Here is a 26,094-nt window from a genome sequence, read left to right on the forward strand (position 1 = left end):
CTTGCTCCATCTGCACTTAATTAATTTTTGCAGGTGATAAAAGATTTAAAGGCAAAATATGTTAAAGGGTTTGGTTTTTTTTGAAGTGCAAGACTTAATAGCCTAAATCTTGTTCATATCTGCACTCATAATTAAATCTTATTGGGAAGTCATGGCCTCATGGGTCAGCCCTCCGGTTCCCTGATGCAGGCCCACTACAGGTTGCAAGCACAAACTGAGCCATCTGAAGAAGAAATACTTGGCTAAGTTAAAAGGAAGATAAGATGACCATTTCTAGAGCTTGGAATGGGTGCTGTTGAGACCCTGTAGTGTAGCTTGCTGGTGGGCAGTTTGGTGGGGATAATATTGAAGTCCATTTTTTATCCCACCACCCTCCCACCCCCAATGCATGCCTGCTTTCCAAACAAGCTTCAGTTTCATGTGCAGGTCATAGTTCACTATTAAAAGAAAAGTGTTGAAGTCCTAGATGCATGACAGGAGCAAGGTCTTAAAATTTTATAAAAATGAGGTTATCAGTACCTATTTTCCCATGTACGTACAAAACAGCATTGCAAATAGCTCATAATTACTGTTTTGGATGATTGATATGATATTGGCTTATGTTAAAAATATCATGTGACTTTCTGACTATGTTCCCAGTGCTGTAAATTTTAGGCTAGAAAGATCAAACCAACACTTGAAAAAGAAATAGCAGACCAAGATAAGGATGATAGAGAGAAAGTATTTTGTTCTCTAAATTTATAATTTTGTCAAGGTTATGCGGGAAGGGATTGGAGGACAGCATGTGTTCTATGCTTCAGAACCCTTTCGTGTCTACTCTCTGAGGAATCTCTTCCAACCACCATTTTATGGCTCTCTGAAGATAATCAATAACAGTTAAGAGCCCCCTTTGAAAGCACATTTGCAATATCCAAACACAAAAGTAATAAATTGTACAAAGCTAAAATGCCTCACTTGTGGTATGCGGCATTTTGTAACTGAGAGGATTTTGTGTAAAGTTTTGCTTTTGTACCTTCATATAAGGACAGCTGGAGAGAATGTGATATGATATATAAAATAAGCTAGTTGGTAGCGCTGAGGAGGTTCCTGCAAGCTTACTGGCCTTTGATTATGAATTTATTCCATTATCCAATCATAAAGGATATTTATTTCCCAGCAGACTGTAGCAGACGATACGTTTTAGTTTCACATTCTCTAAATATATGAAGTTCTACCCAAAGGGTTCCCTCTGAGATCACCTCACGCTCACATATACTTACTTACAAGTCTTCCAAATTCTGCAGCTGCAGCGCTACTTTGAGGAAATTCCCCTGTTTCATCCAGCTGCCGAGAAGGAAGTTTTCAAGTGCCACGTGGCGCTGAGACATCCGTTCTCCCAGCTGACAGGTCTACTCAAGCTAGCAAAGGAGAAGAGGTGAAGGTTCTTCAATCGCTCAAGAAATCCCCTCCTACATATCTGGTAGTGAGTGTGAACTAGCCCCATGGAATCTTGGACTGACAGAATGTGAATCTCTTCCATTGGCCAGCAGCTAATTTCACCATTTTTCTATGCCCAGGGAGGATGCCTGGGTGACACAAACCGTTTGCACTGGCCTGTTCACTGAAGCGTGGGACAGTTCAAATCCACCAAACAGTGCCACCGACGAACAGCCTAGTGATTATCTTCTGTAAAGATTACTTCCAAGAAAACCCTAGAGAATTCATTCAGTTCCACCTCTTAGGACATGAGGTCACCCTAAGAATTGGCTCCACAGCAGCAGGTTTTCCATTACTTAGTTAGTTAGTTAGTTAGTTAGTTAGTTAGTAAGTACACAGGGAACTGGAGTTCTAAGTCACCCTTGTATTTGGGACTGTGGCCAATGGAGAAGAGTTGAATATGTATTTTATTTTAGGCAGAAATGATTCCTTTTGTTCTATGAAGCTCACTCATTTCAATTTTCCTTCTGGGGTGATTCCAAAGGCATTCAGATCGTGAGGAAATGGAGCAGGTACAAGGTGCTTCTCAAATGAGAGGAGACTGACGGTCATGGCATTAACTTTGCCCTAAATGCAGTAGCCACTGCCATGATTCAGGCCACTCTTAAAGAATGAGAGTTTTGCTTGTTTGAAAAGAATATCTATTAGGCTTTGCAGAGAAAGGGAAAGTTGCTTCCATAGATATTTGGACAGAGTCATCTTGTTCAGGTCCTTTTTGAACTTTGCCACAAATTCCTTTACCAAATATTTATGAGTGATAACTTTAATCAGTAGAGTATATGACTCATTCAAAGCTATTTAATATAATTGGTTCTAAGCTCTTACATAAAGCCTATTTTTGCAACATTATTTTAATCACTAAAATATGAAAATAATTCTTCAGCACTTCCCAGCCTATCTTAGATTAAGGGTCCATTTGGAGGTTTTTAATGATTCCATTTGCTTAGTTTCTATATTTGTTTCTCAGAAATGTTTACTGATGTTAGTCTAGTATAATTTCTCATGAATACTTATGTTATTACTATGAAGAAATAATACTCAGAAGATCCCTGAGCAGAAACTACTTAGTAGGAATATTTTATAGTGAAGAAAGTTGAAACAAAATTTCTAAGGTTGTTGCCTAAAACAAAAAGCATACTCAGACTTATGTTTATTTCTAAGTATTTCATGAACATAAATACGAGATCAAGGATTGCCACTATATGAGAATGCACTTGTGCAGTTTAATGGATAATGTTGCTTAGAAAGCTTGTTATACTGTCAATAAGTGGGCATTGCTTATTCAGAAATTTTTGAACTAACGGTTATATATAAAATTCAAGTTAGCTGATTTTATTTAACATTCTCAAATATTTTAAATTAGAGCTCTAAAGAAACAAATGTAATCCGGTCACGATTGTTCTACTCCACATTGTGTGGATCCACTTATACCCATCGTAGAATTTCTCTTACTGTCCTTCCTGTGAAAAGCACAAGCCTAATGTGAAGAGCCGAAAAGCAAACATCTCTTCTTTGTTGCTTTTTCAAGTTTTTATTTATTTATTTTGCACATCCTCTAGGTATCCAGTGGCAATTTCAAAAGCCATTGTGGCCTAAATTCTTTCCACTTTATTCACATAAAGGAAAATTGATGTGCTATATTTTCCTTTGTTTTCTTTAAACAGTCAGAGATCAAGGAATTGGTGTTTTTTTTTCAGTTGTCTAATTTTTCTAATGAATATGCATTTAACTGCTGCAGACTCACGAAATAACCCCCAGCATTTTAGGGTTTCCACATACATTTCAGATAATGGGTACTGTGCACGAGAGGAAGGAGCCCTGGTGGTGTGATAGTTACACGTTGAGCTGTGATCTGCACAGTTGGCAGGTCACAACCACCACCAACTCTCCTGGGCTTTCTACTCCCTTAAACAGTTACATTCCCAAAAACCCACAGGAGGTCGCTGTGAGATAGCATTGACTCAATAGAAGTGAGTTTTGACTTTATGCAGAAAAATAAGAGAATTCTTCTACGTCGACTTGGTGGACAGCAAACTCTGATTTTCAACCACCACCAAGAAGAGGAGGTTGGAGACATGATGTATAAATCTCTACACAGAACATTAATAACTGACACTTTCACCTCAGAGAGTTGCTAAGAGAGTGACAGAGATAACAAATTTAAGTGCAAGTCAACAGTGTAATATTTAAGAGTTTGGCATTTCGAATAAGAAGTAGATACAATGTAGTTGTTGCATATAATCTTACCAAATTACCTAAACGCTCTGAATCTCAGTTTACCTTTCTTTAAGTTAGGGATAATAGGATAATACCACATTCCCAATATCAATTAGTCCATGCAAGATATTTAATGTAGTACCAGATTTACACACAATAGGAATTATTGATGAAATTGTTGTGATTCTTATTAATATTAAATAAGGAAGATACTACATAAGCATAGAGTTATGTTTCCAAATATCTAATAAGATTCTAACAGACCAGAAACTACATAGAAGCTAAAGTTGTAGCACAGTATTCTATTTACACTATTGATTATAAGTATAGCATGGTCCGTTTTATTTTTGTCCAAAAGGTATTCTTACTGCTGTCACGTTGATCCCCACGTGTGTAACCCTGTAGGTCAGAACAGAATCGTCCCATGTGGCTTCCAATGCTGGACTCTTTCCAGAAGCAGATCGGTACACCTTTCTCCTATGGAGTGGCTGGTGGGTCTGAACCATTGACTTTTTGGTCAGTCCCTAAGACCTTAACCACTGCACTGCCATGGCTCTTTAAGGAGGGATTAGGGAGAGTATTGACTTATGTCCTTAACATTTGAAGTCTTTTAGAGAAGATTTTCAACTATGCTATTCGTTTGATTTCCTCAGAGCTTACCTAGAGTTCCCCCCATTTCTCTCGTCCATTCCTACAGACTATGTCTATTTCATATCACAATGAAAAATGGACTGTGGCGTTTTGAATCATCCATCATCCTCCTAGAGAAATGTCCTCTTTTTCTTCTTCTTCTTCATCTTTGTCCACCCTCTGTTTTCATGGCACCGGCTTTTCTTCTTTTCGTTGAGTGGGTGGGAGGAGTGGTGTGAGAAGGGGAGGCAGGGAGGAGGCTGGGAAGAGGGCCAGGCAACGCTATTAAAATTAGGCAGATTGGACACGATTACAGAAAGCCCCATGCCATCTTTCTCTGGCCCAGTGGATTTAATAGCTAATGAGCTCATGCTCCCGTGTCTTCCACTCTTGCCATCACGACTTTACCAAAGTGAAGGTTGAAGTCCTTTGTGCATCTGGCATCTCTTTTGAAATGATCCTAACTGCTGAGGGCTTGCTAACTGGACCGAAGGCCGCGAGAAAGCCAATTTACTCAGCTGGTTTCAAAGCCTTTGACCCCAGTGGTGGGACTTGGCAAATCAATGCATACATGTATGTTTAGTGTTCTGTCAAGAATTGTGAAAATGCTCTCTAAGCCATGGGCCCTTCTGCAAAATACTAGTTTGTAGTTTAAACATTAGTCTTTCTTCAGAGGCCAATGAGGCTAGTTAATTAAGCCTGAGGGGTTATGAACTGTTGGCAGTTAATAAGTCATAAAATTCCTCCATAAAACAGGATGCGAGATTCCATCACTGAAGCAAAGAGTACAAAGAGCCGGTGTATAAATATCTAATTGTACCAAAGGACTGGGCTTTCTCAATGACTGCTCATCTGGAGTCTCCAGGGCATGCTCGCTGTGGTTTCCTGATTTTTTAGAAGCCAGTTTAAAAAATGAGTGCATTAAAGGGTAATTTGCCTGAAAGTTCAGGAAGTAGAGGGGGAGGTGTGGAAGCCAGCAGAAAGGGAGAAAGAAAAGGAGGGCCGAGTGAGAAGATAAAATGAGAAGGAGGGAGGGGTAAAAAGACAGGGAATGAGAACTCAGAAAGGTTGTCTCCACATGGACTTAGACCTGACTGTATCTGTCATCTGTTTTCTTTTCCCTGTAGGATGTTCACCATGGAAACGGTACACAGCAGGCCTTTTATGCTGACCCCAGCATCCTGTATATTTCACTCCATCGCTATGATGAAGGGACCTTTTTCCCCGGCAGTGGAGCCCCAAATGAGGTTCGGTTTATTTCTTTTGAGCCCCACTTTTATTTGTATCTTTCAGGTAATTGCATTGCATGATTACCCCTAATTTTCTTGTCCTTTGCTGGTGTTTTAAATTACACGAGATTACTGAACTGTCTCCCGGGACCAACAACCAGCGCCGAACAAGTGCATAACCCAGAGCGCTGGTTGTCAAGCACGGTTGGGCTGATTTGACATGTTGTTTGATGTTTACTTCAAGAGTCTCACATGTGTTTGTTTTCCTCTTTTCTTGCTTTCTCCCCTTTGCCTGCTTCTCTACCCGTGACGGTGTGCTGTCCTCTCTCTAGGTAGGAACTGGCCGTGGAGAAGGCTACAACATCAATATTGCCTGGACAGGTGGCCTTGACCCCCCCATGGGAGATATTGAGTACCTCGAAGCCTTCAGGTTGGTACACATTTCTCTCTAAAAGTGGGACATTTGAAAACATGGGCATTGAAGCCCATGGGATTTGGGATGGCATTGAAAACATCCCAGACAAAAGAGAATGGGAAGTTTCTAAGGAAGGTCAAGTGAAAAAAAAAAAAAAAAAGAGCTGATATGTCAAAGTTTCAAGAAATGGTTGCTTTTTTGTGACTATCATTGCATAGACACATAAGATATCTCTATAAGAAAAAGAAATCTGTCATGATCTAGGGTTAGCAACACAGGGATGCAAGGGGTCTTTAAACATTCATGGGAAAAAATGGAATGAAAAGATAGTGGAATTTCTCCAAGAACTTTTAGAAACCCTCTTGCAGGGCCCAGTGACACACATATGCTCGATTCCCTTCTCCCTGGAAAGATTTTATTATTAAATAGCTTAAGAAATTCTGTCTGTACAATGAACGACATGATGCACAGTAGATATTGGCATATTGCATGTTCCCAGAAGTCCTGCGCTACTTATTTAACGTTCTTGAATATGCATTTTACAAACATTATTGCAGCACAGAATTCTTTTTTACACAAAGTGCTCTTTAGCATTCTGGCCTCTGAGGAGGTAGGTCACTTTAAGGAACATTGGTTCAGGTGATCTCATTTTATGATACAGTAAATGATATTTGTATATTTTTCTTCTCTCACTAAAACATTAACTGAATCATTGGGTTTTATTTTTTTCAGTTCCACTACAAATGGTAGACCATGGATTCAATGTGTATTTTTATAGGTACACACTGTATTCTGCTTTGTTTTCCTAAACAAAGAACAATCAGAATTGATTTAAGCAAGAAATACACCACAGCCAAAGCTTTCATTTTAGAACTGGATATTTTAAAAGACATTCCTCCTCTGGAACTTAAAAAAAAAAAAGCATCCTCGGAATGACTTCTCTTTTAAAGAGAAATATGAGATTGTGTCAGTGTGTGCCTCACTTGCAAGATTCTTGAAGGACATCAGAGCCTACTGGAAATGCACAGTTTTGAATATCTTGGTAATAGGGAAAGTGAAGTAAAAAAGGTTAGACGTATTCGTAGTTTTAATTTTATTATTTGTAAATTGTCAAGGCTGGTATCCTTTCGCTAATTTGCTCGTATCCATAGTTGTCTCATTCGAGTATCATTTTTATTTCTCACTTGATACCAAGCCCCAGACAACTGATAAAATACAGTTTTGTTTTCAAAAATTGTATATTTAGAAGAAATACATTTGGCTTGGAATTACTAGATATAAGGGTAAGTCAAAAGTATTTCTATAAAGACTTGTCTTAAAACAAGCAGTCATCTAAGTGAGGTGTCAGCTAAGTCTACAGGGAAGAAGCACACCAACCTGTGTGATCCAAGGATTGTAAATAATAAAATCTAAATTCAGAGGAGGGAATGACGTCAGAGCTTAAATTCTGAACATCATTTTATAGACGGGTATGGGTGACAATGAACATACAAATACCATTTGTAGGGTCCCAACATGGACTAAGTCACTGGAGAGTCTCCCCTGACCAGAATCCAGGGATGCGAACAGACAAAAAAATTGTAAAGTCGATTATGGTATCGGTAGTTAGGTTGAAATGTAGCAACTTATCCTTTGATGATGTACCATTTGACCCTATTTAAAGTTGTTTCCGTTTTTAATATTTTCTGCTTTCTTTTCATTTGAGGATTTTCTCTGTTTTATTTTGTCTCTCTCTCTTTGCTTTAACTTATTTTGTCTTGTATGATTTTGGGTATGTGAAATCCAGGATAGGTAAATCTATAGAGACAGGAACTGGACTAATAACTACCGAGGGACATGACGGGGAAGGTTGAGGAGAAATGGAAGTTAGCAACAAGCATGAGAAACCAGAAAATGTTCTAAAACTGAGTGTGGTGATGACTGGACAACACTTCTTACTATGATTGAGCTATTGAATTGTGTGATTTGTGAATTATATGCCAATAAAACTATGTTTTAAAGTATAGCTATAAAATGATAGATTATTTTATTAAGCAAAATGTTATCAAAATGTGAAGTTATTATTTCACATGACATCCCCCATCTAAGTCTATACAATTCTGAAGGTAGTATTCCCATTTTTCTGACCCTTTCTCAAAGAATCCTGAGATATTTGACATATACACTGTCAAAACTACATCTTGAGTTCACCAGGGGCCTCAAATTGTGATTTTTTAAAAGTTCCTTGCATTTGGGGAAGAAAAAGAAATCTGAAGGGGTAGGTTTAGGGTTGTAGGGCCCATGGATGAGTGAACAGGTGTATGTATGGAAGTGATAGGGGAAAATATTTGCCATAGTTGCCTGGGTTTTTTTTTTTTGCTCACCAGTGCAGTTTTCAAATATCTTAAAACATCCTCACAATAAGCTCCCATTTTCCAGCGTTTGTCATGAAAATCAAAAATCTCTCAAGATTTTGGAATCTTTTGGAATAGTTGCTATAACCTTCTGAGGTGACTTCTCAGCCTTGAATTTCACTGGCTCAGCAGGTCCCTCAGAAACAACCAATTTGATTCTGCTTCTCGGATGAAGATAAGTGCATCTATCCACTGTTATAGAGACATGTTTAAGCATATTTGTGGGAGGGGATAAATCCTGTGTCCATGATCTGAAACCCTCGTAACAATACTTCTTGACTTACCGTAACACAAAGACAATTCTACCCACACACATGGATCTATAAGATTTATGGGAAAAATAGTTGACATTAGTGTATTTACTGTAAGGTTTGGGTCGTCTATGAAGATATTTAGCATCAATTAACAGTAAAACAAACTAAAAATGTATATTAAACAATAAAAGCATCAGATGTATGGATTATAAAAGCAAAAAACCCCACTCACTGCCATCGAATCAATACTGGCTCAAAGTGAACCATTAGGGATTTCCGAGACTGTAACTGTTTATGGCATTAGAAAATCCAATCTTTCTCCCAGGAGCTGCCGGTGGCTTTGAACTGCCAACCATGCAGATCACAGCCCAACTCATAACAACTACACCACCAGCACTCCCTTCTATGAATTATATTTGCCTATAATTAGAAATGAATAGACATTCATTCTTCAAAGACATTCTAGTATAATAATAGAATCCAAGATTTTATCAGCTATTTGTTTTTTGGTGTTTTTTTTCCCTGTTTTCTTTAAGAACCTGCTAACTTGCATCTCACATACACAGCAATCTCCTGAACCTACTGTCACAAAATGTTATATCCATCCATCTCCAATGCAGAATAATTGGATTTTTTTATGCTTGGAAGATGTGATGCTACTATATGAAGTACTCTAGCTCTCTATAAAAATATATTGCAGTAGCACAGCAGGGAAGCATAAATTGTTGTAAAAAACAACCCTTATTTTAAAATAGTTTCTCTAAACCATTTTTTATTAAACAACGTAAAAACCTATTGAGTGCACCTCCACGGCATTATTTTGTGTTTGAAATCGTCACATGTCTATGAAAGCGGCTAACTATCCTCAGCATTTGCAACTTTCCATGGCTTTGCATTGGACGACTTTGCTTCAGCAACCTTGTCTCAATTTCCTGGTGCACTCGCCTTGCCATATCTATCATGCCAATATTAGTGAGTTAAGCAGCATAAATGCATAAATTTAAATTGTGACTTTTAATGTTCACATTATATAAAAACCCTACTCAAAGAATAATAAATTTATTTATTTTGAACGATGCCATGTGTACTATGTGAATTAGTTCTGCATAAACCATCCATTCAAAAATATTTATTAAGTGCATATTATATGCCAGCTACCATGCTAAGCTGGTAGAATTCTCAACTGTCTTTGATCTCAGGTCATAAATGTTGTCATTATCAGGTGTATTCAAGATGATTCCAACTCATAGGGATCTTATGTACTAAAGGAAAAAGAAAAAGCTGCCTGGTCCCACTCCACCCTCAAAATTATTGTAATATTTGAGCCCATTGTTGCAGCCACTATGTAATCAATCTAGTTGAGGGTGTTCCTTTTTAAAAAAATGTTAATAGACCATGCATAGCATTCTTTCTCAAAAATTGGTCTCACTTGATATTATGTTCAAAGTAGAAGAAACAACATCTTGCCATCTTCACTTCCAAGAAACTTCTAGTTTCACTTCTTCCAAAACAAATGTGTATGTTTTACTGGCAGTCCATGATATTTTTAATATTCTTCACCAACAGCATAAATCAAATGCATCCGTTCTTCTTTGTTTTCCCTTATACATTGGCCACCTTTCACATGCATATGTGATGACTGAAAATACCATAGACTGGGTCAGGTATATCTTAGCCCTCAAAGTGATGCAACGCTTTAAAGAGGTCTTGTGCAGCGGATTTGCCCAATGCAGAACATCATTTGATTTCTTAACTGCTGCTCCCATGAGCATTAATTGTAAATCCAACCAAAATGATATCCTTGACAACTTCAATCTTTCTGTTTCTCAATGGTCCAGTTGTAACGATTATTGTTTATATTGAATTGAAGTTCTTGGTCATTCTAGTGTTCAGTAAGCAAGGTGCATTATTTGCATATCACAGGTCACTAGTCTTCCAGAGACGAAAAGTGCTTTGAAATAGAGCAAAATGATGATCTCTTCCTGGAGAGATTGGGAAAGGCTTCACCCAGTGCTGTTACACCTGTTACACCTGTACAGGGTTCTCCAAGGGGAAAAAGAACGGGGGAGGATAGCGAGCTCTGGTCTGATGCTGCTCCCCTGCTGCCAAGGCACTGGGACAAGGGACAGGAACTGCGGATCAGACTTCACAAGCTTTTCTGCAGGCGATTAATGTTCTTTGTAAACATAGAAACGCCTCAATATGCAGGGGCTTTAATGAGATAGACTTCCAAATAATTGTATATAGTGCTGTTTTATAAGCAGATCCTTATTAATACAGCCCTTGTTTTCCAGAGTCGACAAGAATAGATAGTTTTGTATCTGGAGCTCAATTTAGAAAAATGGAAATTGGGGAATAAAATAGGGGTATAAAAGCTATCTTCTTTTTTCTTAATTTTCAATGGTCTCTGGACTGTAAGAAATACCCTTGATGGGAAAATCTCTCTCTGTCCATCTCTCTCTCTCTCTAGATCCATCTATAGTGGTATATAAGCATTACTGCTATTTTCCCAGTTAAAATTTGTCCTAAATACTGCCCTTCTGGTTTGCATTAGGTGCTTTTTATTTTTCCTATGGTAAAAAAGAAAACCATAGGCAATCGAAACATTTTTTATGTGTGTTATAAGATTTAAATACAACTTTGAAAGAAGAATACAATATCAAATTGATTTAGATGACTGGTTATTTTTCCACACAATTACCATTATCCCTGAGATAATTGTAGGATATATTTCAGAGATTTAACCAGAGTTTTTTTCTCTATATTCTGTAATATCACATATTTTTAATGTTTACCTAAACTGTATTTCCAAGGTTACTATTTTACAAAATTATTATAGTTATTTTTATTAAACTTGGTGTGCCAGGTCCTAGGTTAGGAATTTCGCAGACATTATGCTAATTCTTAAGTAGTTCCTATAAGTCACAGTGAAAGGGTTGTGAGGTGAACTCAGTTCCTGGATGCAAAGTCTCTACTATTCGATCATGTCACATGATACCCTGTGGCGCGTCACTTACAGAGTAAGATGTGGTGGGGCACAGTGAGCCATCACTGGAATGGACCACCCTCTGACCTAACATTCCAATGATTCCTGCACAACATGGCCAAAGAACTACTCAGTAATGTCTGCTGAATCAGTAAAACGATGGGTGCCTCTGAATGGAAGAAGAGAGGTGAAATTACGTTCATTGGTTTAGGAAGTTCGGAAGTGCTTGTAATAAGTGGGCCTAGAAAGATGCTGATGGAGTTCCATGAAGCCTATCATATTTCCCCTCAAGGAGCATACTTTGCAAAGAATTCTGGACACTCATTCATTTGGTAAGAAGAGTGTCAGATACCTCCTCTTTATTCAACAAATGTTTGACAGAATGCATCCATTCATTTCAAAAGATTGCTGAAGTACAGTAGAACCCCAGTCCTCGACCGCATCAGCACTCGATATAATCGGATTTCAACTCAAAATGTCGAGAAAATGTCGCATCGGGGCTCAAACAAAACGTCGGAATCCGACCTGATGACGAGATTTGTGTAAACCAAAGCCGTTCCTGTTTCAGTCACTGGCCTGAGTCGGCGTTGTTAGTGCACGTTGTTTAAACCTTTTGCAGCTGTGTTCCAAGCGTTTTGCTATAATTTTCTTAGTTTTTGCGGCTTTTTTCACTCGTAGATTTTTTAAAAAGGATCCTAAGAAAGAGTTTTTTTAAAAGAATCATGATAAGGAACTGATTAACCATGTTGTTGTCAATATTGTTGATGGTAATTTTGTAAAAGCCCTTTTAGATAACAGTTAAGGAAACGCCAACAGCAGAACCACATTAGATTTTTTTAGAGAAAGCCAGCCAGGTCCTAGTGACAAAAGGCAAAGAAAGGAAAAACTCCTGAAAAGCAGCGACCAGTTGATTTGTCGGAAGGGGCTTCCCCGTCCACTGACTTGCTCCATCCCTCCTCTCCACATCCCTGTCCACAGATCCAGATCCTCATCAGTCTCCAGGTATGGGCCATACTGTAGTTGTTAAAAACTTTTTTAATGTTGTATTTTTTATTTAAATTATATTATTTAACTATTAACTTACTTACTTTGAAATTTCTGTGTCATGTTTTGTACAAAAAGGCAAGGTTAGGGTAAAGCTTGGTGTTCAAGAACGGATTCATCCATTTTCAGTTATTTCTTATGGGAGAAATTGATTTGACATTCAACTGCACCGCATCTTGATGCTCCTTCTAGAATGGATTAGTGTCAAGGTCCAGGGTTCTTCTGTAGTTAAGGAAAGAAGAAAGAAAGAAAAAAAGTCGATCCCTTTCTCCCATCTTGGGCTTTGTGTTCTGTCTCATACTAATCTGACTGTTTCGGAACATTACTTTTCCCGAAGGATACAGAATCCATTGCAATGGCCATGCAGAACTCACACACCATGCTCACCGCCATAGGGCATTTTAAGGAACTTAACCGGTTACAGCACAGGTAAGAGATTCTCAGGATACAGTTATTCAGTTAGGGCATGTATTCTTTCAGGGCTGCTAAAAATGCTCAAAGGACAAGGCACTTTTCTGTACGCTTTAACCTCAAGGCATTCAGCTCAAGCTCCATGGGGCAGCAAACCCCACTGCCCCAATTCAGTGCCCAGAGGCACCCCCTTACACAACTTACTCTCTCGTTCCAGAGACTCAGTGTTCCGTGCTCTGTGGGCAGGGACGTCCATCTCTGTTTCATGCCCTCTGACTGCTGGTTCTGATCTTGATTCCGCTCCTTTGCCTCGTTTCTGATGCCAACACTGCCTTCTGGATCAAGAGCTTCACAGTGCAGGCATCTGGGGATCCAGAAGACACGCTCCACTCCTGGATCTTGCTAGAAGTGTGATCCCCCTGTACAGATTCTCAGAAGGCACATTGCAAACCCAGCCGAATGGCACCCGCAATGAATCATGTTAACAGTTCCTCTCCTCCAACCTTCCTGCCTCCTTCTTATCCAGACCCATGCAGCAAAGATTTTTTTGAGAAGTGTTACAGAGACTGGCTAGAGGAGCCACACCAAATAATTCACTGCCCCTGAAGGTTAATATCTGCTTTGTTTGATGGTATAAGAAAATTTAGATTCCATTAATGATAGGAACCTGACCAAATATTATATTTAGCCACCACTCCTAAGTCAAGGAGCTGATGAAGGGTCTTTAAAATAGGAACCATAGATTTATGTAAATCCACACTGCTGTGCCCAAAAAAGAAATCTGTACTTAGATTGATGGGAAGGTTAAACAAAAATCATTGTCATATGTGTTGAACAAACCTTTTTTTTCCCCAGAGGAATAACGAATGATGTGAGCCTATTAGGAATTGGCTTGATGGCATTGAGCTTGGTTTCTTGAACGTTGTCTTAGAGTGGCTGAATTTACTATGGAATGAGAATAGATCGTTTTGATGAATGTGCTAGGCTGTTTTCTAGAGAAACAAAATCACTGACAATCATAATGTATAAGAAAGAACTGTAAATATATAAAGATAATTTTATATCAAGAGAAAACCCTGCCAAACCCAACTCAAATCTATGGTTCTGATACTAGCCAAAGCCCTTTCAGACTCATTCAGCGCCTGGCTAATGAAGCAGGAAGACAAGCCGGAGCCCAGGAGCTCACAGGCAGGTGGGTGCAGGGTCATGCGGATCCATGTCCACAGGAACATGGCCTGGTATATCCCCAAGGAGGCACCACCAAGCTAGACCTGTTTGAGATGGTGGACTCCACTTCTAAATCTACACAGGCACCATTAAGTTGACATAAAATTTAACCCTCGCATCAGGAAGCACACAAATAAGTGCAACCTTCTTACTGTTGTTCCTTTATCAAGTGTGCCATCATTATTTTAATAAGTGTTAGCAATGATCTTCCAGCTGCTCTTGTTATATGAATCGACTGAAAAATAAGTCACTAATTTCTATTTCCTAATTTGGACTAACAGTGAACATTTACGTTATCTAACCTTATTGGTATTCCAAACTCACTGCCATAGATAAGTAAATAATATTATTATTGTTGTTTGAATCGCATTCTAATACAATATCATGCTAAGATAATATAAAATAATACCTCTGTAAAAAAACACCTGTAAAAAAAAAGATCATGATTATATAAGTCAACTAGGATGTTCACTAGACACTTAAATTTGTGAGTTGCTCATTTCTTTTTATCTTTACAACTTGTTGAGCTAAGTGCACTGTTTTCCCAATGAGGGCACCGAGGCTTTGCGTTTCAGCTGGTTAACTGATGTCACAGACTGGGAAATAGTGAGCCAGGGCTCTGTGCCAACAATACAAACAGGGCTCCTTTGTCCCCAAAGTATCAACATGAGTTCGTCAAGAGCTGTTGTTGTTGTTGTTAGGTGCCCTTGCATCAGTTCCAACTCCCAGTGACCCCGTGGACAACAGAAGCACAGACTGCCTGGTGCTGCACCATCCCCACACTCGTTAGGTTGGAGCCCACTGTGGCAGACTCTGTGTCAATCTCCCCAAGGGCCTTCCTCTCTGATGCTGCCCCTCCACTCTACCAAGCGTGATGTTCTTCCACGGGCACGAGTCTCTCCTCATCACACATCCAAAACCCAGGAGACAAATTCTCACCATCCTTGCCTCTAAGGCACATTCTGAGTATACTCCTTCCAAGACAGATTTGTTCATTCTGCTAGTCCATGGTACCTTCAATATTCTTCACCACACCATAAACCAAGGAATTGATTCTTCTTGTTTTCCTTACCCAATATCCAACTTTCACACATATATGAGGCGATTGAAAGCTGGCTTGGGTCAGGCTCAACTTAGTCCCCAGGCTTGCTTTCCTGCACTCTGAAGAGGCCTGCACCGCAGATTTACTCAACGCAATGTGCTGCTTGTCAAGAGTAGGGGGTGCCAACAAATAACCCGTTGAGAACCTTTAAAGAACATTTTGGACTATTCAAACTGTATTTGGGATATCTACATTTATAAGCCATTTTAAATTTGAGAATGACCTCATAGCTTCCCACTGCTCTTTTCTCATGGTGACCCTGGTGCTTTGGAGTGGTGGAAGCAGCTTAAAACTTGACTATTAACAAGAGCTTTAGAGCTTTGGATGCATCCTTGGAAGAAAAAGCTGGCAATTTGATCCCCAAAAGTGACAACCATGAAAACCCTATGAAAGTCCGTTCTACTCTGCAACCTATAGGGTCACCACAAGCCAGACTTGATTTGAAGGCAACTGGCTTGGTTTTGCTGCCATCTAATATCTCTGAGCTGCCGCTTCTGTGTCTTCCCGTCATCTGACACACTGGGAGATCCAATTCATTTAAGCCCTTAGAGATTTTTTGCCTTTTTGTGATACACAGATTCTTTATAATTAGATACATATTATTTTCCTTCTTTGTAAAAATATCTTCTTTTTATGCGTATCTTTAGATCTTCTAAGAAGTTGAGAAATCCCAAATTAAATTTTAATAGGACATGCAGTGATGAATGAATGCTTAGATTCCGTTTTGAAATAAATAATGATTTGTTGTCATCCAAAAATCAGACCTAATTCTCTAGAATGATTTGGGGTATTACTCTGTCAATACAGGCTGCGCTTGATGCTTCCCAGTCTTGCAGTGGTTTCTCAATTGTTAGTGACAGCCAAATATATTATGGTCATGATATTATGTATTTTCCCAAAGATATCCAAGACATTTTGGGAAAGAGGGTGGAATTTCTTGAAACAATTTGCCAATATGAAATACTGTACATATCAAATTGGCCCTACTACCATCTTTCCCAGACCATTTATCATAACTCAGAAATCAAGCCCATATTTTCTCCTTTTGAAAGAGTTCCTAATAAAGAAGAGGTGGGCTTCAAATATGAAATTGTCCATCAATTTTGGGAACAAAGCAGTAAGGATTTTCATGTATTAATTTATTTCTATAGCGAACACTGCACTGGTGTGATCTACATTTTATTCATTGTGCAGATTCTGTTCTCTTATGCACATAAGCATGTGAAGATGTTTCAAGGAGTTCTATCAGAACAGGTTCCCCTCCCCTCCCCCCAAAAAATTGATTCATAAGAATAAATTTTGCAAAGCTGTCAACCCTATCTGCTCTTTAGTTTCTGGAATAAGCATAGTTTAAGAACTTCTTTCCCTTTTCTCATCTGTGCAACATATTGTACCAATTTTCATAAAAAAATTACAATTTCTATAGGTGTGTGTCTCTAGATACCCTTAGAATTTCTGCTCTTTGACCCTGGAAGTAAATTGATCTTATGCACACCTGTCTTCCTTGGAAAACTCGCAAACTTCATTTTTGAGCTGAGCATCAAAAAGATACGATGTTATTAGACAGTATAAAGCTCAGGTAAAAAGTCCAGGATATATTTTGCAGTGCTTGAAGTTTGAAAAGTGAATGATATTATCTGCAATGAAAGATAATCAGCTTTTTAAAATAGTTCAAAATTCTACAATGTACTTTTATTACTTTAAAAGTTCATATCAACTATTAAAAAAATTAAGGCAACATTTTTTTCATTCTGCCTTAGAACAGTCCTGAAGCCAAACATGTCCAGGAATTTATATAGTAGTTATCCGGTTCTCCAAATAATAAGAGTATCTATGCTCGACTAATTCTTTTCCCTATCATTTCTCTACAGAGAGAAGTTAGTTGTGTGCCTACAAATGATTGTCTTTGTGCTCTAAATTAAATCCTTTCCTTAACAAAATAGTTCAAATGTATGAGTAATACTCAGAGATAATCAGGAAATGTAACCTTCCAAGGAACATTATTGTAAAGCTTTCTAGGTCACTGATGGCTATTTTTTTGGACTACCAAGTAGCTCAGATCAATTCAGTAACTTAAATCACCTCATCAAATAGTAGTGAAATTGTTGCAAAGTTAATTATATACGTATAGTCAGAGGAGCAGGTAACTATAATGGGGAAACAAACGGAACCACACTTCTTTACAGTATTGGTAGTGTTTTATATTATGTTCAATACCCTGATGAAAATAAATTTCTGATCAAAATAAAAGTCCCTTCTGTAATTCATTAAACTCTCTCAGTTATTTATTATCCAAATATCAGTGATTTTGCATATGAGCATGGCTACAATGTTGTTTTGCTTTGTTTTGAAAACAAAATAATTCCTTTCCTTTTCCAGAGTGTGAGGTAAATATAATGACCCTTTCCACGATTTTTATACCAATGTTTAAAAGTTAGATTTATTGGGATGACAAAATGAAGAAGAATGTTTGTGTTCATTTACCATGAATATAAGCATTACAGTTCCTGTTTTCAAAAGCAGATAAGAATAATGGTTTAACTATGAGTTTAAGTAAGTGAATAGGCATTTAGTAAATTGGTAAAGTAAATAGGTAAGTAAATAGGAATTTAGTTGTTGACGGTCCCAGGTAGAAAAAGTGTTCATTAGGAAGTTTTGTTCACCAGAAACAAAGTTCCGCTATTGCTTCTGAGGTAGAGGACTGAACTTCACACCATTTTCATGTCGACAGGACTTTCGGACAGATGTTCAAGTCTTTGCATGACATCAAACATCTGGTTGATAGACTCGGTTTTCCATTTTTCATCCAGATGTTTTGATGGCATGTAGATGAAACTTGCAAATGAACATCTGTTCTCATTTAGGGAGACAGTGAAACTCCCCTGGCACTCTTCAGGAAGGGCGAGGACTTGTCCTCCTATCTGGTACAAATCTACCCATCTTCCTTGTGGCACCATGTTACGTGATACTAGTCGTCTAAAGGCTTTCTATTCCAAAGGGTGGCATTGTTATTGGATCGCCTTATGGAAGGCAGTGGGCCTGTGAACCACCTACAGCTACTTCTTAAGGAAAAAGCCTAGCACACTAGCATTCTTGTCATTCTAGTTCATGTTTTGCAATTGAATAAGTGTGTGGGAGAAGAAGAGGAAGAGATGATTCAGTCAACTTTCAAGTTCTGCAGAATTTTAAGTCCATCTTCATCTCAATTGGAGGATATTTGTAATTCTAAAACAACCACGACAAGGCCATCAAGAAAAGAGCACCTAGGCAGTATCATCATTGTCGACAAATAAGAGGCCCACTGTTGCCCTTGAAAGCAAAAGGTCGGTCCAGCTCAAGTGTGTACTTGAGTTGGTTTTAAACTTCTTGAAGTTAAAGGAGCATGGAAATTACTGAGATGCCCACGTGAGCATTTTTACTAGAACAGTCGTCAAAAGGCAGGGAACTAAAGGGGAGTTTATTTGAAAGTCAAGACAAGAACGGAGCAGGTTTGCACTTTCAAATGTGAGTAGTTAGAAAGGGTCTGGTCTTGAGCCTTCTCTTGTCCTTGATTTTCAGAAGAGGTCTTCCTCTGAAGAGCTCCCACACAGGCGTCTGCCATTCATTTAGCACCCACCTCCTCTACCTTGCCCCTGATATTAGAAATTCCCTATTTTATCTTCCACTGTTTCCACACTTAAAAGATCATTGCAAAAGTTATCCCATGAAACCTTATTCTCAATCCACCGAATCCCACTCTTCACCGCAACCCATGAAAACGGCAGGGGGAGACGTAAGAAAACGTAGCCTGTGGTGTCTGTTACTTATTCCATTTGTACGATCTGGTTAATGTTTACAATATTCTGAAAGCAGAAAACAGCAAAAAATGCGTTAATGTTCTAAGACATTTGATGTTTTAAAATCGAATGGTTACACGTAGAATCCAATAGAAAAATGCTTAGTTCATAAGGAAGGATCATCCACCTGCTAACTTATTAGTGGCTTTTTAAAAGAAGTGACTGAATCAACATTTTGTCTTGCTGTCTTCTAAGATGATAGTGGTCTAAATACTCTATTTGGCATAAGTCCCTAAGCATGCCTTTGAAGAAATTTTTATGTGAAGAAATCATCCTTTTGGATGAGGAATCAACATAAAATCCTGCAGCAAGTCTGAAGGACTTACATGGGCCAATTTAAAATTGTGTTGTTTCATAATAACTTCGGAGACGTGTTTTGTTCCCTGTAAAATACACACATGTTCTCCTTTGGAAAGGCTCCAGCCTGTAACTGAACCACGAGGTTGCCCCCTGGTGCTTTATGTATTGTTTAATTGTTTGCCTTTGGTGGATGTTTTTATTAAAAGCCTATTATTTCGGATATGACCAAAGTGTCATTTTAAGAACAACAGAAGCAGGGCTGCGAGTTGCACGGCTCTTTTTCATAGGTGTGCTAGCGAACACTGATGCAGCTAATGAGACTCAGGCATTTGTCCTTGTAATACTTCAAAAAGAACAACAACAAAACAAAACCCCGGGTTTTTATTTTCCTCCAATAAAACATAACTGGATTGGATAGAAGTGTCCTGTGAGTCTGTGTTCATGAGCCCAGAGCAAGTGGGGGGAGAAGGAGCTGCATGTGCCCATCTATCGGCCTGGCTTGTGTTTGGGTGCAGGAAGTTCGTGCGGAGTTGCCTGCACGTAAGTACACGCAGTGCCATCGAGGTGGGAAGCTCAGGAGGCAGGGATGTCTCTGCGTTAGAAGGATAGTCTTGGATTTCTGTAGCAATCAAGCCATCTGTTGAGTATTTAGCAGGCTACAAGGAAGGGTCTTCATTCCACCTACCCCATCCCCACTCTTTTCTTTTCTTTTCTTTTCTTTTGCTGGTGGTAAATATGTAAGTCTTGAATTTATTTCGCTCACAAAACCTGTTCTAGCTACCTTTTCATTTAGGAGACTCGAAGCAGAGCCAGCTTGACTTCAAGGACTCTCTTTTCTTAGTCTCCAGACCCCATCCCCTTCACAGCCCAGTTGCAAGAGAATTGTCATGGGAGACTCATATCCTTGCGAATAGGTTAGGTTTGGGGAGAGATGTTAAGGCAATGATTTTCGGTCTACCATTTTCCTTCTTCCTGGCTCCCTCACCCCAATTTTCAGAGCTAGCATTCTCATATCACTCACTGCGTTCTCAGAAGTGGGCTCTGGAAGGAATTCACAGTGTTCACAAGCAGGTCCTTACCATCCAGAGCCACCGCGGGTTGGATTGGTCTTCTTCCCAAACTAGCCTTTGCGACTGAGACCTGCCGTTGTGGTGGGGGTGGTGGTGGTGGTGGGGGGCACCAAATGTAAAGGCACTCTACCTTGATGCAATTTCCAGGACTTAAATGATCTCATTAAACCTCCCACTCTAGATATCATGTTGACATTTGAGGAAATATGATTATTGACAAAATGTAAGCCTGTTATACACTATATCACTTCAAAAGGAGAAAGGCCATTAGTACATAATTACATCAGAAACAGTATACACATTTGGCTGGTTTATAAACTGTCACTTTCAGAAGTATGAAGACGTATAAAAGTTTCCAAAGGTTCCATTATGACCCTATTTCCAACAGTATTCTCTGACAAACTAAATAAATTACTGCATGTATTGGACCTTTGAGGCTTGGGGCAAAGAATGGAAAAATTATTTACAAAAGCTTGAAAATATTTAATCACTAGAGGCAGGGGGGCAACAGTGTTTTAATTAGCAGGTCCTCGGGCCATTGGCTGACTGGAGGCTTTCTCAAACAACCACACAAATGCACCGAATAGCTGTTTGCCAGCCTTAGGGTCAGGCCTGAGATGAAACAGATAAGATAATTGGCTCTAATGAAATCCAGAAGGCCTTGGCTTTCTTGTTTGAGCTTGGATTTGAAAAGTGCGTGTGGAAGTGAGGCTTAATTCAAACCAGAAGTGAGCTCGGGCCCATTTCTCAGTGACTTTGATATTGTTTGAAGTTCCAAAAGTGTTCGCCACACCACTAGCCTGCTGGGCTGGGCCTCCCTGGTACCCTTAATTACTAAGCTTTATTGCTGACTTTACTACACAGGAAAGGGGCCATTATATATTCCATCAACATCAGCTCTTCTCAGATTGGAGGAAAGGGCAGGGTTAAAGGGCACTGTAGGGAGGCAAAAACTTCACTTTGAGGTAGTCAGATCATTTACCAGTGTTGAATTTCACCCTTATGCACGTACATTCCTTACAACACAGAAGCCCGATTTCCATTTTTTAAACAAGTGATTACTTTTCAAAACATTTTTGTTTGTTCCTTTTTTTTTTTTTTAACAGCATTTACTTTTAGTGTCTGCAATGATTGCATGTGATCTATTGGGACACACACACACACACACACACCCCAAAACCCCACCTCCTCCCAATTAATCATCACACCAGAAAGATCTGGCTGGATTCTATAATAAGGAGGATTATTATGAATGGCCCTTTGAAGTGGAAATAAATGAGGAACCCTCCTGTGGAAGGAGAGTTGTCCTGATACCCTGAGGAACAAAGACCCCTCTAGAGATGCCACAAAATTAAATCTCAGCGTCTAGAGTCTCTCACCAAGAGGGTACACAAAAGAGCTTCCAATCCTGTCTGAAGCCAAGAAGCAAAAAAACAAAGGAATTCTCACTCTTGGCGGTTGGTTGTGGTGTCACCAAATAGTCCATCCTCTGCAAGCTGGCGATAGCTCCTTCCTGGGTCCTATTGGTCAAAATGCATTGTGCTTCGGAGTGAACTCACCATTATCCAACCGGCAGCCTTTCTCGCACGAGGAGATCTAGTCTTGTTTGAAAGCTAGGGGACACGAAGCCCAGGCTTGTTTCCTGCTTATTAATCACCCTCTGGGTAGAAAGTCATGAGTGGTACTTTGAGACTTGGTTTTTTATGGAGGAAAATTTAATTACTTGCACATTATTTAAGTGAACTTGACAAAAATGTGTTTAAATTTCATGCATGATCCTGATGACCTCTCATTTAGAATCCCCCTTTTTTTTTGTTGTTTTGAGCATTCTGGTGCACAGGTTTGACTGGGTACTAGCATTCCACTAGGTTGATTTATGTTGGGCCTAAGAAACCATACTGGAAGACAGAGAATTTAGTATCCGGAAGACCAAACAGTATGTCCATCCCATTACCTCCCCCAAGTGGAAGAAGGAGACCCTTGTTTTGGGTTATGTTGGATTTTGGGGTGCTCAGCTATTAACTGAAGAGTTAACAGTTCAAATCCACCCAAGAAAGGCCGACTGATCTGCTTCTGAGAACCATCGCCTCTCAAACTCCTGTGCCGCCGTTCCACTCAGAAACATAAAATCAACTCAACAGCAACTGGGTTTTCTGCGTGTGTTTTCTGAGCAGATTTTTTCCCAGTGATGAATATAACCTCAGATCAGCTTAAAGTAAAGCCGTAAAATACTCAAGTCACCCAGAAAATATTTATATTCTTTACGCACAGAAAAAGTCTTGAAAAACCAAACAAACAAATAATAGTTCTAAATTTGAGCTATCAAGAAATAATAAAAGTATTCTCCAAGCTATAGTTTGCTAACCACTTGCTCGAGGGGATATTAATAACTATTCCAAATAAGAAAAAGAAATAAAAAGCCTGTGGTGAAAATCTTCTCTTGAAATATTATTTGCAAAAGTTACCAAGGACTTTGAGGAAATCAGTAGTAAGAAAATCAATTTTATATTATCTTATTCATTTCTGAAAACTACTTGAACTTGGAATGCTCCTTCATTAGGCTGGTTTCTTCTCCCCAAATAGGTATTGGTGCCCTGGGGAATGAGCCTTCAGAGAGCAGAATTTGGAAACCCTGATCCGCAGATAGAAAACCTGGTGGGCACTTTTGACTAGTCACCACAATTGCAAGAACAATTCCTTGACTATCTGTTTGATGGGATAGTATAACAGTAAATAAAAGATTCTCACAGTTAAGCTAAAAAAAACCCTGAAATAAGTGCATAATTGCAGTAATAGCATATTATCATATAAACGGAGCACATGAGTGATCTCTGTGTTGCCGATTCTCGCTATTCCTCACTGATCTGGCTTGGTTTTAGAAGCACACTGTCATAAAGACAAAGAGAGAAAAGAGGAAAAACAGAATCGACAAGAGAGGACGGAAAGGGAAAAAAAGGGTCAGTTTCCTTTGATATCACTATTAAATAACCCAGTGAATTTTCTTAGGGTAAAGTTACTGCCATTCAAAATTATAGCAAATTAGTGATATTTTACGGTTACTGCATGTATTTTGTTTCAGCTTAAATATGTGCACATATCTCTCAAACTTATTTTAGATCAGATATGACACATTAAAAACACAGATTCTTTAAAAAAAAACTTACAATTAACAACTAATTGCAGGGTGAACATATAATTGGTTTTATGAGTAAATCCATTTGTGGATTTATGAACTTTAAGAGCTCATTTGTTATTCATGACTATGTTTTGTTGAGGGGAAACCAAGGGAGATGTATTTAGTTGACTTTTCTTTATGTCCACAAGGGGAGAGTTTCTGTTAAGTGAAAACCGTTTGCGATGAGAAAACACACCATAGAGTAAGACAGTATGTGCAAAAACATATTACTTTTGCTGGTTTGCAAGAAAAATAAAAAAGTACCTTTGGAAGTATACTCCCTGGGTATCATGGGATAGCGTTATCGTTTTCATTTCCCATACTGATGGTTCTACGTGTGCAGACGTGCTAACTTTACTGAGCTCCAGCCTGTGGTTATCATATACTTATTCGAAAGATAGTACAGCTCTCAAAGTAGTAAGTTAACACATGTCCTCATTTGCATAAAATACTCTTGAGGTTTACTGCATAGATATCAGTTGGTACTCAACCAACCCATAGGGGTGCTCTGAGTTGGAATCTACTAGATGACTATTGGTTTGATTTGGTTGTGAACTCAACCAATGTCTTTAGGGTGTCCATTTAGGTTGAATTATATATGTGGGTTAGGGAAAGCTGAAATAGAAGCACACAAATAAGACAGCAAATAAACATTATTAAAACATGCATCAAACCCTTCAGAAGTCCTAACAGTGGGCTATGTGGACCTTGAAGAACTACTGTTGGTTCAAACAACACATTTCTTAATAACACAAAGGAACACAGCCTTGTGTGGATTGATGTTGACTCTTTCCAATGTACTGAGTAGGCAGTGGCTTAGGAAATCCTAGAGTCAACCATGTTCCAGCTTGTACTCCTTGTTCTTGGAGAGGCTGAGATGTGATGACCACCTGGCCCCAAAATGAGAGTTGAGGAATGGAAGAGATTCCTCCTCGGAATATCCCTATGTTCCATGGATCTCACCAGTCAGGTTTTTCCTTGGCCTAACACAATCCCCCAAGCTCTGCACCCATTGCAGTGTTTTACTTATCATCCAGCATCTTTATGGACTGGACAAGGTATTTACCAAGATCTCCAGTGAAATCTGTGGCAGAGAAAAGGAAAGCTTACATCTGCCCTCACAACTTGATGCAAAATCGAAAACTGGTGCATTTATAAGACAAAAAATGAAGGGATTTAGAAATATACCAAGCAGCCTCTTCTTGGAGGCTTGCAGGATTTACAGTTGCCCAGCAGCAGAGCCCCTCTCCTTCTGAGGTTCCCCCCAGAATCGTCTGAGCAGCAGGGTCTGCTTGTCCTCTGGTGCTCTGCATTATTATTCTTTCTTAGTAATTATCATTCATTTGCTTTCCCATGGAACTGCATTTGAAATTTTCAAAGGGTACATGCAAAAGGTTAAAATCTGGACTTATGTGATGTAATTTTTCTGAAATGTTAGTTGGTGTATCGATTTATATTACATCATCCAATCAGCTTTGTAAAATTCCGTTTACTTCAAATGCCAATAATTAAGTCTTTGATGAAAGGAAACCATTCTCCATTTTTCTTCTTTATGGAAACATCAGCTCAAAATTGGTTTCCTGAATGCTTAGCTACGTTAAACTTTTCTTCACCCATTTAAACACTGAACCCACCACTCAGCAATGTCTTCTTCCCTTTGGCAGGCTGTAGGGATATGTCCTAGAAGATGGAGTTGACTGGGAATTTCTCCTTCAGAAGGGACTTTTTTGACCTGCTTGATGAAGGACGCAAACTTGGCATGGCCCAATTCTGACTGTCTGATCAGGGTTACCCTTGAGACTTTGGTGCTTTGAGGCATCTTTATTTCAAGAGAATGGGTATCCATAAGGCTGTCTTAAAAATAACTAACCTCCTACTATGTCTTCCAGGAGCCCTGGTAGTGTAGTGGTTACGTGTGGGTCAAGAAAAGCAGTGTTTGAAACTACAAGCGGTGTTGAGGGGGAGAGTTGGGTCTTTTTACTCCCTTAAAGAGTTACAGTCTTGGAAAGTCAGAAGTGCGTGCATGTTCTCTCCTGTCCTATAAGGTCACTATGAGTCAGCACAGATGCAATGGTTTGTTTCCCTGGATTGTACTCTATGGTCAACTACTTGCTATGTAGAAGTATGCGGAGTATCTATAGTCATCCTTCTAGAGAAATTTACAGGACTGATTGTGAATGAAAACAACGCTGACATAATTGGAGAGTGAAAAAAAAATCAAACAAACAAAGCCGAATGCATTCCTATTGAGTAACTTCTGACTCACAGTGACTCCGGGACAAAGTGGGCCTGTCCCCATAGTATTTCCAAGGTCGTCCTTTTAATGAAA

At 39.0% G+C, this 26,094-nt stretch overlaps 1 protein-coding gene and 1 non-coding gene across 2 annotated transcripts in view; one reads left to right on the forward strand and one right to left on the reverse strand.

Annotated features, from left to right (window-relative positions):
* The window catches only part of HDAC9 (histone deacetylase 9), a 1,007,885-nt gene that overhangs the window by 787,752 nt on the left and 194,039 nt on the right, over positions 1–26,094 (forward strand). The window contains exons 19-20 of the mRNA XM_045288655.1: positions 5,451–5,570; positions 5,885–5,982. Coding sequence (XP_045144590.1) covers positions 5,451–5,570; positions 5,885–5,982 — 218 coding nt within the window. The remainder of the gene's footprint in view (positions 1–5,450; positions 5,571–5,884; positions 5,983–26,094) is intronic.
* LOC115869279 lies at positions 20,242–20,368 on the reverse strand. The gene has a single exon (XR_004046096.1). It is a non-coding gene; the product is annotated as a small Cajal body-specific RNA 15 (non-coding RNA).

This window comes from Echinops telfairi, unplaced genomic scaffold (genome assembly GCF_000313985.2).
Source record: "Echinops telfairi isolate 266 unplaced genomic scaffold, ASM31398v2 ScPeMD7_23;HRSCAF=83, whole genome shotgun sequence".
Lineage (NCBI taxonomy): Eukaryota > Metazoa > Chordata > Mammalia > Afrosoricida > Tenrecidae > Echinops > Echinops telfairi.